The sequence below is a fragment of the Ammospiza nelsoni genome, chromosome 1 (genome assembly GCF_027579445.1).
Source record: "Ammospiza nelsoni isolate bAmmNel1 chromosome 1, bAmmNel1.pri, whole genome shotgun sequence".
Classification (NCBI taxonomy): Eukaryota; Metazoa; Chordata; class Aves; order Passeriformes; family Passerellidae; genus Ammospiza; species Ammospiza nelsoni.
The window spans coordinates 16,593,420-16,609,506 of NC_080633.1; the positions used below are offsets into that span (position 1 = coordinate 16,593,420).

The 16,087-nt window shown below is 37.0% G+C and overlaps 1 protein-coding gene across 1 annotated transcript in view; it reads left to right on the plus strand.

Moving 5' to 3' along the window:
- The window catches only part of MPP7 (MAGUK p55 scaffold protein 7), a 146,704-nt gene that overhangs the window by 38,064 nt on the left and 92,553 nt on the right, over positions 1–16,087 (plus strand). Inside the window, exons 3-4 of the mRNA XM_059481294.1 lie at positions 3,431–3,594; positions 5,286–5,369. Of these exons, the coding sequence (XP_059337277.1) occupies positions 3,558–3,594; positions 5,286–5,369 (121 nt within the window). The 5' untranslated portion in view covers positions 3,431–3,557. The remainder of the gene's footprint in view (positions 1–3,430; positions 3,595–5,285; positions 5,370–16,087) is intronic.

Consider the following 16,087-nt stretch of genomic DNA (forward strand, 5'->3'; position numbering starts at 1 on the left):
CTTGCTGCATCTGCCCGACCTCTGCCTGTTCTTACAGTCCTGTATTCACAATGTGAGTGATCACAAACAAGATTTATCCCTCATGCTTTGCTAAGGGGTCTCTCTTATATGTGGGATATACAGAAAAATGGTTCCCTTGGAGAGCTGTAATACTAGAATTTTGTGAGTTTGGACAGTGCTTCTGGGAGGCTTCTGCCCCACTCCTGGCCTTGTGTAACCGGGGCACGTCACCCTGGTGAGTACTGTCACTGTAATGACCTTGGTGGTGACGGTGACCAGAGCTGTGTCTGGCTTGATGACCCTGCGCTGTGTGGGAGCTGTTGGAAGACAGGAGCATTTCTGTGCTTTTTACAGCCGAGACTTATATTTTCCCCCCAACACCTGCCATTCAACCAGAACGCCTTAACATAGAGATGTCTTTCATTATGCAGATAAACACAGGCAGAAACAATTAAAGTTATGCGTTTTGTTATTTCATCTAAATCCATTTTTATTAAAGTAATTAAAAGCAGAAGCAAGGAAGGCACTGTTGCCTCACGAGGGGCTCCTGCCCGCCGCGCGCGGGGAGCGGGGCGGGCGCGGCGCCTCCCGCGGCCGCCAGGGGTCAGGCGGGAGCCGTGAGGGGCCGGGCGGGCGCCGCTGTTTCCACGCGGCGGGTGCCAGCAGAACCCGATACGGTGCGATCTATAGAAGCAAGGTACAACTGGAATAATGAAATTTCAAAAATAAGCCCTTTTTAAAGGCTGGTTGTAACAGTTCTGCTGGGTATTGTAAATGCCTCAGGTGCACTTGATACTGCTGTTACGTTCCTGGCCCTGGCTCCTAATTTTGTGGAAAGATGGATTGAACTTCAATTTAGGAATATTCGGTAATCCCTCTCAGGACATACTGTAACAGCTGGTATTTCTGTGTTGCAGCAAATCGATTCCATACAGCAGTCAGCAATGCCTATGGCTGGGCTCCGGCAAAAACTTCCAAAGCATTTTAAATGAAGTGAGCCAAAGAAAATAGCATCATCACTGCAAAAATGTAGCTTAATTTGCACGTTAGAAAAAAAAAATCCCCATCCCATTCCAGCAAAATATTAAGCATTTTACTGGTAAGGATTTCATCAGGTCATTTATTTTTCATTAATATATATTTTGGATCGGGGGCAATAACTTTATGCTGAATATAGGTTTCTTAAATAATGAGCTTGATTTTTTTTGTACTGAATGATTTACTGTGAAATAAAGAAAAATAAAGACACTGATGGAGTTGAAATACATTGCATATATGTAGATCAACAAGATTTCCTGCATTTTGCAGTGAACTCTTTTTAAAGAACCTGAAGTTTTGGTTAATAATAATGTACTCATAATGAGAACACCTTGTTTGGTTGGTTTTGGTTTTTTTCCTGTTTTGTTTTTTTTTTTTTTCTTTTTAACAGATGAAAGTACTTTAAGATGAGGAGAAATCAGAGATGTTTCATTAGTAATCAGTAATTTTGTTTAACCAGTTTCTTACACGTGTTAAAGTAAAAATGCCTCTCTCCTTCGTACGGCTGCTCGGGAGAGCTCGCGCTGGGGAAAGTCACAGAGTTTGGGACCCGACTCCTTTTTTATGTGTTAAACAGAAAACAAGCAGAATTAATGTAAAGTGAATATGTTCCATCTTAATTGGTACAATGTGTCCTTGGCTATGATGTCTTCTTTTTTTCCTCCTTTAAACTGCACCCTGGCTAGCTTTACATATAGATGTTTTACAGCTCTTGTCATCATAAGATGAGCTTTCACTCTGGAATACTTAATTTCCTTATCCGTGCTTTAAATTTTAAGTTAATGGACTTTTGTGCTGATTTGATGAATGTCAAAATATTTTTTTAAGCTGATTTTTTTTTTTTAACTGGAAACTTCTTCATAAACTTCTATAATTTAAAAAAATTCTAAAAACCTAAGCAATCTTAATAGATAAACTTTTAGGTTTTTATTTGGTTCTTTTACAGAAGAAGTTGTCCAGCAAGGTAACTTCTGCTGTATTTTGTCTTCTTAACCAAACCACCCAGATTCATTGGGTAAATGCCTAGGGGATGTAAAAAACCCCCATACTTAAAAAAACCTGCCAGACTATTTAAACTGTAGGTTTATGCCTGGGGACAAGTGAACAGCTAACTTATATCTAATAATTGCTTTAAAACTTATTAAATAAAATCTTGTGGATGGCCTTTAGTATGCTGCAATATTTTTTGCCATGTGGAGATTTCTTTCAGTGAAAAACAAAATTTTGAACAGCATACAGTGTTTACAGCACCTGTATATCACTCTTCCACAAGACTGTTGCCAAGTTAAAATGGGTCCAAAATATGCACTTTAAGAGCCAACATGACTTCAAAAGTCATTCTGATTAATATGAATGTGTTTTAAAAAAACCAACAAAACTCAAACCAGCAATAGCAGCGGCAAAATGCTCTTCTATTTGTTTATTTTCTTTTGCTAAAGCAGAACTATGCTGCTTTCTTTCTTCAAGGATCCTTTTTTGTTTACTGAAATCTGGGGAAAAAAATCCTTATTTTCTGGTAGCTTCTACTTTCCCCTCTCCCTGCAAACACATCAGTCCCTGCCCTGCTCTAAGTAGACATTTGCTGTCTTGACTTGGAATTTCTTTTCGTACGTTTGCGTTCCAGTTTCACATTTTAACATACTTGAATAAAAATGCATTTACTTCTATTTGAAATTAATTTTAATTTTTGTTACATGTACTCTGAATTTTTCTCAAAAAATGGTCGAAGGAAAGACCCAAAATTTACTATCAATAGACCTGTACAATTATTACAGAATATGTGTTAAACAAACACTGACTTTGTCATAATGAATCACAGAAAAATTCCTTACATGGTAATGGCTCCATCAACTCTGCGAATCAAACTGCTATTTACCTTAGAAAAGTATTTGCTGCAGTCCTACTTTTTACAGCTTCAGTTAAAATTTAGATTATATTTCCAGATTGCAAACAAAAATCTTAAATGACCTGAAAACAATTGAAAGGAGGTTAAATAGAAACACTGAATAAATTACTGTGCTTGTAAGCAATTTTATTTCCCTGAGATAAGTAGTAGAAAAATTTGAATTACCTCAATTATTCACAGTTTTAATAAAATACCCCTAGACTTTATTTCCAAAACACCTGGAGTTAAAGAGTATAATTTACACAAGAGAAATGTGTTAAATTATTGTTATTGCAGAATGGGATTGTAGGCTAGATTGAAGAAAACAAAACTTGTTTCACCTGGAGGAAACAACGATCTTAACAGTCATAAATAAATGTCTAGTGATTGATTTTGAAAATCTTAAATAAAATCTTACTTCATGATAATCATTTAATTTGATTAACTGCAGTAATATACAGTTTAACAATGTTCTTAATTGTAAAATTCTATTTCTGTTCTTTCTAGGAGAAGCTGGGAGATAACATAAATCTTTATAGACAACTTGGCTGCGAGCGGTTAAACTGAAATAAACTTCTGCCTTGTGGCTGCAGCGCTGGTTTGAGTTTGTGTGTGACGCTCTGCAGACTAAACCATGCCGGCGTTATCAACTGGATCTGGAAGTGACACAGGTACGCGCGCCAGGGAGGGGCCGTGCTTCCTCCACATCTTACTTGTTAAGTCTGTATTTCAAGTAAGATAATTAATTATGGTCTCCCCAGATTTTTAATTTAAGACTTAAAACATAACCTTTTCTCCCTGAAGTTAATTTAGCTACATGAAACACCACAGATAAAATATATTCATTTTGAACTGTTCCGCCACCATCACCTTCTTCCTGTCCGCCCCCAACCTCCTAAAAGGAACAGATCCAAACATATATTATTGATGGATCTGAAGAATTTGGATTCACCTCCGAGCACGGTTCCTACAATGTTAACTCGAAAAAGGAGGAGGAAGGGAAAAAAAAAAGATGATGATATCATGCATGCCTTAATATTTGCAGCAGTCTAGACTATCCCCTCTGTGAGTTACAGTTATCAGTGGAGTTATTTCTGAACACAGACTATTCAGTTTTGACAATTCTATAACAAATTAGGAGAAGAAAAATACTGTCTCAAGTTCAGTTCCTTCACTTGCCTTCCACGTCAGAGCCCAGTTCCTGACACTGACTGCTGGCAGTGGGATTGCAGATACATAGCTTTCCATAGTTTTCACCTTTTTTGTGGCAATAGAAGGTTATATTCAAAGGTTAAATTTCATCTTCTTGTTATCCTGAATTCTCCCTCTCTGAAAGTATTTTTGCCCCTCTGTTTGGGATAACTGAAGTTAGTATTTTTGCTTAAGAGTGTTTGTTAAAAAAAGGGTGATCCAGCTGAGGTTGCAGTACAATACAAGATCCCTGCTTTCCAACCCTGTGACACATAGTTTTATGCGCTAGAAGTAACAGCAGGATTTGGAAAATTAGGAGGGAGATTTCAAGTCAGGAATCCAAAAATATGTGTATAAGTATGTATATGAAGAACTGCATTTGATTCTTATTTTTAGTAGACTGTACAGGGCAGTGATTTTGCTTTCCCTACACATAAAATTTATCCTAGATGACAATATTAATCTTTACAATTAGGGCGTGCGTCTGTTTATTTGTTGCCATGGGGAAGGAGAGTTGTTTGGTTTTATATGCTTTTTTGTCTCCCTATTCCTGTGTTTAAGGGATTTGACTGTGACTTTGCCAAGCCCTATCTCTGCATACCTTTGTTTTCTCTCCCTCTCCTCATGGAAATGAGTGAGTTGAAGCAGTTCAGTATGCTAAAGCTGAGTTATGGAAGATGTGTCAGGGTCTACTCTGGGCTAATTTTCCACTCTGGACCTTTGCTTTCTTTATCATGCGCCCTTTTGTGTTCTTTCAAAACCTTCCTTAATTTTTTTTAACTATTACTTGTTTATTTTTAAAGATTGTAATATGTCCAAAAGTAATAGTCACAGAGTTTCTGAATAAAGAGAAGTGCTTCAGAAAGTAGAAGATAATCTTAATTTTGAAATATTGTGTGTTGAAATGCCTCTAAGCATGTTCTACTGTGTTATTTAATCCATATGATGATGCAAACATACCTTTAATAATTAAGATCTGTGTTAAAATTCAAGTGTCTCCATTGTCTTAAGAAATTTATAGTAAAACACTTTACGTACCGATAATCTCTTTTTCTTAAATAATAGTGCTTGTTCTTTTTTTTTTCTGCTTCAAGTTATAAGTTGTTTCTCTAAATAAAAATTTGCATTTGGAGTGAAAAGAGAATTTTTTTTTCTTCCACTGTCTTTACAGTACTTCCTGATTGGGCTGATATGCACTTAAGTATTTTTGGAATGGTTACCTCAAACTGTGCTTCCTACCCTGGCTATGATACAGGTGGTTTTCTGAAGTCTTGTTTTTCTGTTGTTTCACTCTTAGATTAAAAAGTAGTGATATGCATAAAATTTTTCCTGCCTCTGTTCTTCCTGTGTGGATAAGAAGTCTTCCTCTCACCCTGCCTGCACAGCCTGGTACTGTGACATATGACAAATTGAGACTGCCCTGTCTGGGACACTGAGGACTTGGCAAGTCCCTTAGTGGGACTTTAGGATAGGGACATAACCCTGCTCAGTCTGTTTGCTGAGACTGGCTTTTGTAAATACAATCAGACAAAGTGCAGCCTGACCTCTTTTTGTGTCTGTTAGATGCTGGGTGAAATAAAAAGTAAACCTGGATTTAAAAACAAATGAAAGCATTCCGTGAGGGTTTATAAATAGAAGTGCATCATCTGTGAATATTGAAAGTTGTCATGTCATGGACCACTGGATATTCAGTCACCAGTATGGGAACATTAATGATTTAAATTTTTTTTAAATAGTCTGAAGTATCAGTTCACTGTCAAAAATAGGATTGTGTTCATGCTGGGCTGTATTTGATGATACTAAATGTGTATCTGACTGTGTCCATTTTACCTTGCTTTGGCTTTGTCAACAGCTTTTATTAGAAGTGGCACCGTGTACTTGCAGCTGCTTTCTTCATATGCATTCTTCATATGCTTGCTTTTCTCCTACCGTGTTTTAACCTGCATCTTCTGAACACAAGCCATGCCTTTTAAATCTGTTTTGAGGGGCATCTACCAGGCTTTAAGCTATGATAAATCAAAATAATGGCTACACTATTTTCAATCTTAAAAAAAAAGTTTTAATTTATTCAGATTGATATCGTGACTTTTAATTTAATCTTATACCTTACCAGATTGATCTGGCTTCACTAACCTAAAGACAGAGGATAAAGGTTTATGTGCAGATGCTTCTTTCTCTTCCACTCTCCATTAGCCATATAGAAAACCTATTTTTATATAATAATGATAATAGTAATAATTGAAAAGCTGCTCATTGTGAGTAACATCTGTGTGACCCTTAAGGTTTATGGTCCTGTCAGTGTCAAGTCAAAGTTATCTTAAAGCAGCCAGCCTGAATGGAAGGCTGAGCTCATGCCTCAGGCTGGGTCAGAAGCTGTCAGCAGTTTCTGTGGTGCAAAGTCTGCTTGCCCTCTGTGCACAAGCCCACCAAACAGAATTTTTGAAGACTGAGCAAGAAGACTTGTGTTTTTGCAGGTAAAGCAAGTCTGTGAGATCTAGCATTCACTTATCTGCTATATTTAGGAAGGTGTAAAATTGCAATTCTGGCTTCACAGTAGTAGATGGCAGCTTTGTTGCTGACTTTGGTGGAGCCAAGATGACATCATTATGCTTTAAGTGTTGTTCTAATGTGAAAAACATCGTAAACTGGTTGCAGATTTCTTTCCTCCCAACACTGTATCAAGCTTGCTTAACTGACAAGCTTAAAAATGCTTTTCTGTTTGTTCTCAAAAAGCAGTGCATGAATGTGCAAAGCAGACTTCATGTTTTTGTTTCATGTGTTGTCAGCGGGAAAATCACATTTATGGGCCAAGCTTAGGCACCAAGAGACGCTGTGTGAGATTGTTTATATGCAATGAAAAATACAAGTCAGAAGCAGTTCTTGGATTTGAATATTGTAAATTATAGAAAGAAAATGTGCAAGGGCTTATGTTAGTTTCTCCTTGAGCACATAAAGGAGCGAGCACTGTGCCAGATAGCGAAGTTTTCTAAGTATTACAAGGCTGCAAAACCGAATACATACTAGGTTTAATTTAGGTTTTAAATTAGGTTTAATTTAAAAACCCCCACATTTGTTACTAAACAAATTTTAAGTTCATATGGCCTTTAAATATTCCTGGTTTTCATGTTTTCGTCTCTTTTTTGTAATAATATTAAATAAATACGTGAAATTTGTTCTAAAGGTTAGGTATTTTTCCAAAATGCATTTATAGAGTGTATTCTGTGATTCTTTCAAATTAATCTCGACCTCTGAAGCTGCATGCTGTTGATGTGGATATGCTGAATGCTGGTAGAAATATTTTCCTAGGATGGCCCATATGGATTGACTTCCCAGGGGTCAGAGACCACTGCAAGCAATGTGAAGTTCAAAGATAATTTTTTAGGCACCTGAACAAGAAGCTGTCTTGCTTTTATTGTTTTCATATAGATGTCTTCTCTTTATTTACTATTACATTAATGCATTTTGATCAGCTTGACAGTTTCAACATGATGTTTTCTAAGAGGATTTGATAATAAAAAGGATAAAAAATAAAAAGGTAGAGAAAAAAGTAATAATATGAAGAAAAAGCTGAGTAGTTGGCTAAGCTGAAAGGGGGGCACCAGAAACATCAGTAGTGGAAGAAGGACAAATTAATCTGAAGTGCTAAAATTTTAATTTTAGCCTTTTAACGCAGTTTTCAGGATTTGGAGAAAGATAGAAATCAGCGAGTTCTATTTTTACAGCCTATTGAAAGAATGCAGCAACATAAGATGGTGGCCAAAGATCTGTCCATCTCATTGTTATGAGATGAAGAGAAAGGGAATTTAGGAGAGGCTTGAAGGAAAGTTTTCTGGGAGTTGTTCTGTTGGAGGCTGCCAGGGCAAAGGCTTGCAGGGTCATGGGTTCCTGCTCCAGACTGCCGTTACTTCCCCACTGGTGTCCTGTGGTGGAAACAGAGCAGAGGGAAAGCCTGAACTCACCTGCTTTACACCTTGGTTATAACTTCAGGTATAGGTGTGCTGCAGCAAGTGTGGGGTGTAAATGCTTTGGCTACATCACAATTTCAAAGCTGCTTTAATTCCTCAGCACGTTGAGATGCATAGGTATGGCCAGATATTAATGAAAATGGATATGACAGCCAAGGCAAAATTTATATTGAATTAATAAACAGAGCCAATATTTTATCCTTGCATGCTTGATTTCTCCCCATCTCCATCTGCCAGAGGCATTAAATGGCTTTTAGGATAATACTAATTTGAAAGATTTGGGAAAGTATGAGATGTATGGCTAGCTTTAATTGCAATCTGATTTAATTTTTAAAAATACAACTTGCTGGTGTCAGAAAGAGTATTTATTTTGGTATCAACATATTCATGATGACTTGGAAAATTCGTTTAAAGTGAAATGAAATTTCTCTAAACTGTTCTGTTTTGTGTTAATATTGCTAGACTGATTCAGTAGTGTGGAATCAGAAAATGCGTGTAAGTATATATTTACTGATGGTAAACTCTTTAAAACTGTTACAGTTTTTGGACACACTTAAATTCAAATGGTCTGGCAGTTGAAAAACAATTTTACCCCTTTTTTTTTGTTTGGTGAGCAGCGTGTAGTTTTGTAATAAATTTGAAGGTACAATACTGTTTCTGAGCAGGGGCTCTGTTCTGTGTGGCTCTGTTTGTTGGACTGAGAGCTGTAGCACACTCGTGGTTGTCAGTTCTGCTGAGGCCAGGTGTCCTTTGCTGAGAGCACGCTGCCACGCTGTCCCCCTCAAGTGTAGCTGTGCCAGCATCCAGGTTAGCCAGCAGAGCCTGCATACTGTGTGCATTTCGTGGAAGGATCTGTGGCTTCTCAGCCCAATATCACATCAAATCCTGCCTGATTTAGAAGAATTAAACTTCTTAATCAGAAGACAGTTTATTACTTCTAAGAGGTAATGAGAAGCTTCCCTGCTAGCTGTTAGTTGCCTGTTGAAAAATACAGCATTCAGAATTGATTTTTTTTTTTTCCTTAATAACACATTGGTTTAGGAAAAAACCCAACACACACAAAGAACACCTGAAAGCAATATATTAGTTTTACAGATAAATGATGAAATAATTTAATTATTTCAAATAGTTTGCTTTCCTAAACTTACTTTCAAAAGGAGGTGTTGATGTAGGATCGTGGAATGGTTTGGGCTGAAAGGGACCTTAGAGTTAATTTAACTTCAAACCCCCTGCTGTGAGCAGGGACATCTTTTACTAGGCCAGGTTGCTGAGAGCCCCATCCAACATCACCTTGAACGCTGGCAGGGACGGGACAGCCCCTGCTTCTGGAAACAGCCTGTTCCAGTGCCTCACCAATCTCACCATAAAGAATTTCTTCCACATATTAACCTAAATTTCCCCTGTTTTCAGTTTGAACCGTTACTGCTTGTCCTGTCAGTACAGTTCCTGACAAAGAGTTCCTCTCCAGCCTTCCTTGTAGGCCTCACTCAGATACTGGAAGTTTGTTGGGGGTCATAATGCACACTCTTCCACACTGAACAGCCCCAACTTTCTCAATCTGTCAAAATACTTGACTCTTTAAATTTGTGCATAGTCCTATATTCTTCTATAAACTTTCAAATCAAGTGTATGTGGCTGCATATATGTGACTGATTGTGTAATGGCATAACTTGTTTTGAGTGTTAATTCTTAAACTAGGTCCTTCAGTGAATCATAATGCTGAAATAATCTACTGACTTGATTTCAGGCATCAGTATTGCCTAGGATTGTAGGACTTTTCTTCTACTCTGATGACGATATATCCTGTATGAGATACATGATTAGTATGGGTCTTGACCATGAGAGGTTGAGATACGTGGTAATACAGCACTGGTTCCATTATTCTTAGGCACAGCTGATTTGAAAATAATGTTGATTTCTATTGCTAGAAATCTTTATTCAAGCTCTTAATGAGATATTCTGTTTTCCTTTTGCAGATGTAAAATGCTCTGTTTAGTAGTCCTTGCTTGTCCTCCCCAGTGCCAAGTATCTTATAACCTTGTAAACTGTGACTGAGGGGTTAAAACATGGCCAGTGTGCCCAGTGCCTTCCTAGTGCTGGAATGAGTTCTTTCCTGACTGCCTGCCAGGTGCTTGCTATTGCCTCCTCTAGGGCTGATGAAGATCAAGATAAAAATACCAAAGAGTTGCCAAGCTGATGTCTATGGAAAGGACCAGTCAATTAGTCAAGGTTATTCGAGGTGTCATAGCAGGCTTCATTGGAGGAGACAGGAGTTAAAAAAAAAAAATTGTATGAGTTTTCCACAAGCTGCTTGTTAATTTGTCCTTGATGGGTCACATTAAATCAGTTTTATGTATATGTTATTCTTGCAGATAAAAGGTGGGTTTTTGATTACTCATAAAAGTACATTTTATGAACGTTGAAAATATCCATGTTGACACAGTGTCTAGTAACTATGTTTTTGAGGGGGCTTGATTTTGAAACAGCTTTGATGAGCCATGCAAGCAGGAACTTTGCAGCAAGTCTTGCCCTGTATGGATGCAGATAGAGATCAGCTCTTTAACTCACATCAGAACGTTAACAGTATGTGGTATGTTAAATCTGAAATACACATGTTGAGACAAATCCTAAAAGACCAATAACTGTTTCAAACAACTGCGTATTCTGTAGCTCTGGGAGCCAAGTTCCAAAACTAAAGACTTTTCCATTTTGAAGGAAATAATATTTTTTAAAGTGATGGGTTTAAATAATTACTCATTCAACATTTTCTGTCATAACATTGTTTTAAGGTGCATGAACAAGTTTACTGTAGCTTTGAGGAATAAAAATTAGGTACAACTTTTGAGTTAAAATACTATTGTCCTTATGAATATGCAGTCTTGTTCTTTGAGGACACTTACAGCAAAATTCTTTTTTTCATTATAAAAAAATATACAACATTGGTATTTCTATTGCTCTGCCATCTGTAAGGATTTCAGCCTTTTACTTTTTTTTTTGTGAATTAGCAAATAAATCAAAACAGATATTTTTCCCAAGATGCCGATCACTTGCATGTTGTAGTTATGCAAGTGCATGATGTAGTTACTTGGTGTCCTGTACTTTGAAAATTAATTTTTTTTGGTAGAAACACTAAACCGCAAAACTTAAAAAAGGTGCTTACTGGAATGAGTTAATCTATCTGGCTCTGCAGAGAAAAATTGTTACTCTTTAACTTTTTGTGGTGTCAGCAAGCCCATATATTCAGTGGAATTACTTAAGAGAACATAAAAAAAGAATTATTTGTAGCACATAAATTTGAGCACATAGTGGTCTTTTTACAGCTGGAGTCTGATAGGACAGTGCAGTATGTCCATCCTAATGTGCAGACACAGTGCATATGTTTTTATTTGAACCTGTACGTAAATACTAATCTCAGATTTCAGAATGAAATAATTTTAAATATGTGGTGTTAGTGACTGATTTTGTTATTCAGCAGCAAGGATGTCAGAATAAGTGCTTCTACTGCAGTAATGCTTGGTTGTGTGTAAGGCAAATGTCTGAGCCTTCGTAGAACTGTAAAGTACAGTTCAAATGTGAAAAAATGTTAGCTTGTTATAAATGGCAGCAAATGGTGCTGATTATTTTACCTTTGACAAAGTGGAAAATTTAAAGGTTAGTTTGTCCCATTTTATTAATACAATAAATTTTTACAGTGTTGTTCTGGGCCTTTAGATATATGTTCTTTAGTGTTTATTATCCCTCAGTTGCTGTAAAAATTCTAGATTTGAAGCCTGGCATCATTGTTCAGAATGCTAATTCAGGAAATTAATTAGCATATGAAAGCAAAGGCAGATCCATGTTTCCATTTCTTTCCTTACGCTTACCAAAACAAAGTTGGTGTTTTCTTGTAAGAAAGTGATGGAACGCAGAGACCATATTTTTTATCATTTAGCACTAGTTTATAGCTTCCACAGACTTGTCCTAATAATGAAGCTATGAAGGATATGACAAGAATGGTGATATTAAATTTCTCTAGACTAACAGTAAATTTTTCCACTCTGATGTCAAGAATGTAGAGCATCTGGAATCTGCAATGTGAGTGGTTCAGTACGGGAACAGTTTAATCAATTGCTTAGCCATTTATTCTCCTCCTAGGAACAAGCAGTCTTCTGCAGAATATAACACTACAAAGGAAGCAATTTTCTAAAACTGGAAAAATCTTTTATGTCCTGTTGTTTCTGATTTAAAAGGTTTCCATTGCTTCTTACTCTTAAATCTGATTGCAGGTGCAAATCCACTGTTTTTAAATTGGAATTAGCATTACTCTACATTTTGGTCTTCAGATCAAATAAAACTAAATTGTATTAATTAGGTTTAGAAAAAGGTGAAGATGCTCTGAAGACAGTAACTGCTTAAGTGTGTTGAAAGAGCACAGTTGAAAATTGTCTTTTATCCTTTTAGGTGTGATTATGTTGTGATGAGTCTTGGGGTTCCTCCCCCCTGAGCTGTAGGAATGACCAGACTTACTTCCCCTCTTAAAATTGCATAATTGTCTTACATCTCTATGTTTAATCACATTGTTAGTTTTTTTAGTGTATGCTCAGGTCTTCTGGGAATAAATTATCTACTTTTAAAAATCAAAATAAATTAGTTTTTCTTGTGTGAGTCGTTTCCTCTGCTGAGTTTTGACACCTGAAGTGTTTTGATACTAGTAAATTTGAATGGGTGCAGGATTCCTTTTGAATATAAATGCTGGTTAAAATTAGGCAAACCAGACTAAAAAAAAATCAAGAACCTAAGAGTAGCAACAGTGTATAATAAAAGCAAAAAAAAAATTTTTTTTGCATAACACTCCACACAGTGGTGCCAACATCAGGCTTTCAAAACAACAGGATTTTTTTATTTGCTTTTATTTTTCTTTTTAAACAACTTCTAGATACTTTTTTTAAAAGCTCTTGGTTGTGTTCATTGACATTGTGGGACTTCTAAAAAAAAAGTGAGGTCCAAGCATGCCATATGACTCAAGAAGGTGGGAAACATCACAATTGAGACCAAAAGCACAACCGAGGCCTGGCAGGCAGTGGTAGCTTGGAGATGCTGATACACCTCACTCTGGTCTGATACAATGAATATGCATTTTTAATTTGCCAAACAACCTGTATTTTAGGGAGAATCACTTATGACCTTTTGGAAAGTTAATTTTTGGTTTTAGAAGTATTCAGAAGTGTTCAGTGTGGCATCCCTTCACACTTCATAATTGCTACTGGAACAATTTTTAAAAAATCTGGTTTTAACAGTCTGGCATTATTAAACCATTGTTAAACTTGCACTTTTTTCCTATGGCCTTTGGCTCTGACTTCTGGAACCACCTGAGATACTACTTAGAAATTTTGCAGGAGGTTTGAAGTTGATCTGAAGCACTCTACTATGAAATTCAGATTACTTCTGCTGCTGCATGGCAGCATCTCTGTAGAGATCTTACAGGGCTGCAGGAATTTGAGCTACTGCCCTTCATGTGTAGGAAGGATGGATGTACTAATTGTTCAGATTTGATAAGTAAAATTAGGCCAATAAAGTGGTGTCAATTCATTACCAGTTTACACTAACTTGACAAATTATTGTGTCCCTGTCCATATCACAAACGCACTTTCTTTAATATGCCATGTGCTGGTAAAGTCACATGCCAGCCACAATTTTTACTGTTTCTTCACAGTGGAATGATTAACATCAATACATTTCATGTAATTTAGACACAAGTAAAAATCATGTTTTACTTGGAGATGTGTGTAGAAGATCCACATACTTGATTTCTTAATAGATAAAAATTAGAATGCCCATCTAAAAATTTTTGATTCTGTGGTACCGTTCATCACAGACAGAACAAGAAGAAACAAGAGGAAAGGTAAGCCTTTGGAGGTGCCACCACCTTCTTCTGCCATTGCCTTCTGGAGCTGAGTCAGGTGATCTGTAATCACACAAATTTAACTTAGATATCTTCTAGATCTTTGTCTTCTCCCCAGGTTAATACACTAAGTCCTCCTTCTGCCTGATTTTTACTTGGCTCCTTAATGGAGTTGTTTTTTACACAGTTTGGGTAGGAGTGTTTAGAGCAAAAGCATGGTGTTCTCCAGCATGCTGCATGGCACAGCCTCAGTTTCCACTGCTGCACAGAAGGGATGGGTTCTCATTCCCTTCTGGCTGAAAGCTTTAAACACTGGACTCTAGAGCCAAAGCAGGGAAGAACTAGAAGCATGGCCATGATATTGGATAAAATCAGTCAGCACCTGTCTAATTGTCTCCACTTCCCCAGGGGAGTTGCACAGACGGGTGCATTGCTGTTGAAGCTGGAGTGGTGCACTAGGAACATGGACACCCATTTCCCTGGAAGAGGCAATTCAGGGCTGTACAAATAAATAATGCTCACAGAAACTTTTGAGCTGGATGTGAAACCTTCATATGTGTAAGGACCTGCACTCCTGGAGTGCTGGCAGGTGGGGTTCTTCTCTGGGAGTTTTGTGTGTAAAACCAAAGTCTCATTATGGGCTGATTCAGTCTTCCCGTGTCACTAATAGTTAATCCATCAGGAAATACAAACTTTCATTTTATTTTTCACTAGGGATTTGATTATCAAAGTGTTGAGGAGCAAGTTACAAGGAGAGAATAGTTTTTTATAGTTGATTACATGTGGAATTTAAGCAGATCTGATGGATCAAGGAAAAGAAAGCTTACTCTGTTACATGCCTTTATTTGAGGGAAGTGTCTGAAGTTTCTGTTTTCTTTCTTCTGAATGACACACAGGAATTGTCCCCAAGCAGTTATGCCACAGTGCAAGCTTACATGGAAAATTTCTATTCCATTTTCTGACAGCCTTCAGGTTATTTTGAGGTAAATATATTTACAGTAACAAAGTGGCCAAGTGTAAAGAATGTTAGCAATTTTCTAAATAAAAAATGTTTTCATTTTCTAAATGAAACTGTTTTTTCATAAATTGTGTGATAAAACAACCATTTTTGCTAAGTTCTGAAGTTCTGATAATCTAGGAAGTTGGAGTCACAAGTCCCACTGAGACCTCTTCTCTCTGGCTGTCACCTCAATCAGTGATTGTGTCTTGCTAGGCAAAGCTTGATGGTCTTTTTTTCTGTCTGCAAAATGGTAATAGTTAGAGTTGTTTCTTCTTTTTGCAGTATTTTTGAAGCAGAAACAAGAACATATTTAAATAAAAGCAAGATTGTAAGAGAAATTAATATCAACCACTGAAAAATGCTTGGAGCACAAAAAGAATGTATCTGGAAAGAAGTTTTTTTTCCCAAAATATTTTACCAAGGGGCAGTAAAAAGATGAAAATATAAATAATCAGAACCCAAAAGTGCTGTATGCAATGTTGAAAGGAATATGTACTGCCTGAAAAGGTTGTGAAATTATGTTTACTAATAAATATTCTAAATACTCTAAATCATAACTTTCAGGGAGATAATAAACATAATAACAATAGGTAACCTGTAATTTACAACAATGTTCTTTAACCGGTAGAATATGTTGTAAATGTGTTCTTGTGATGAACAGCAGCACTTACTCAGACTAAAAATAATAACAGGACCGTGTATCTTGGATCCCAGGAGACTGTTGGTGTTTTTGTAGACAGCAGACAGGAGAAAAAGGCATTTTGTCCTTTTTACCCCAAGTAATCCCACTGGAAAATTAAACATGTGCTATGAATTGATAGCAACTCATGCCAGGTTACCTCCCTGAAGAGGACTGCTGCAAACACTGTTGCTGCATTTCTTGGACAGCACTTTGATGGTCTGTGTGCACGATGGATACTTTATGCTGTACGCTACTGTGGAACAGTGTGCTACTGTCTGCCCCTCCGAGAGCGCTGCTGAGGTGTGCCACAAATAACTGAGCACAGCAATTGCTTCAGCCCTAGAGAGAATCTCAAATACCTGCAAATTAAAAATGTTACTGAAATATTTCTGTGTTCATGTGTGTCTGGGAAAACTGTGTTGGTTTTGTTTTTAGAAATTTAATC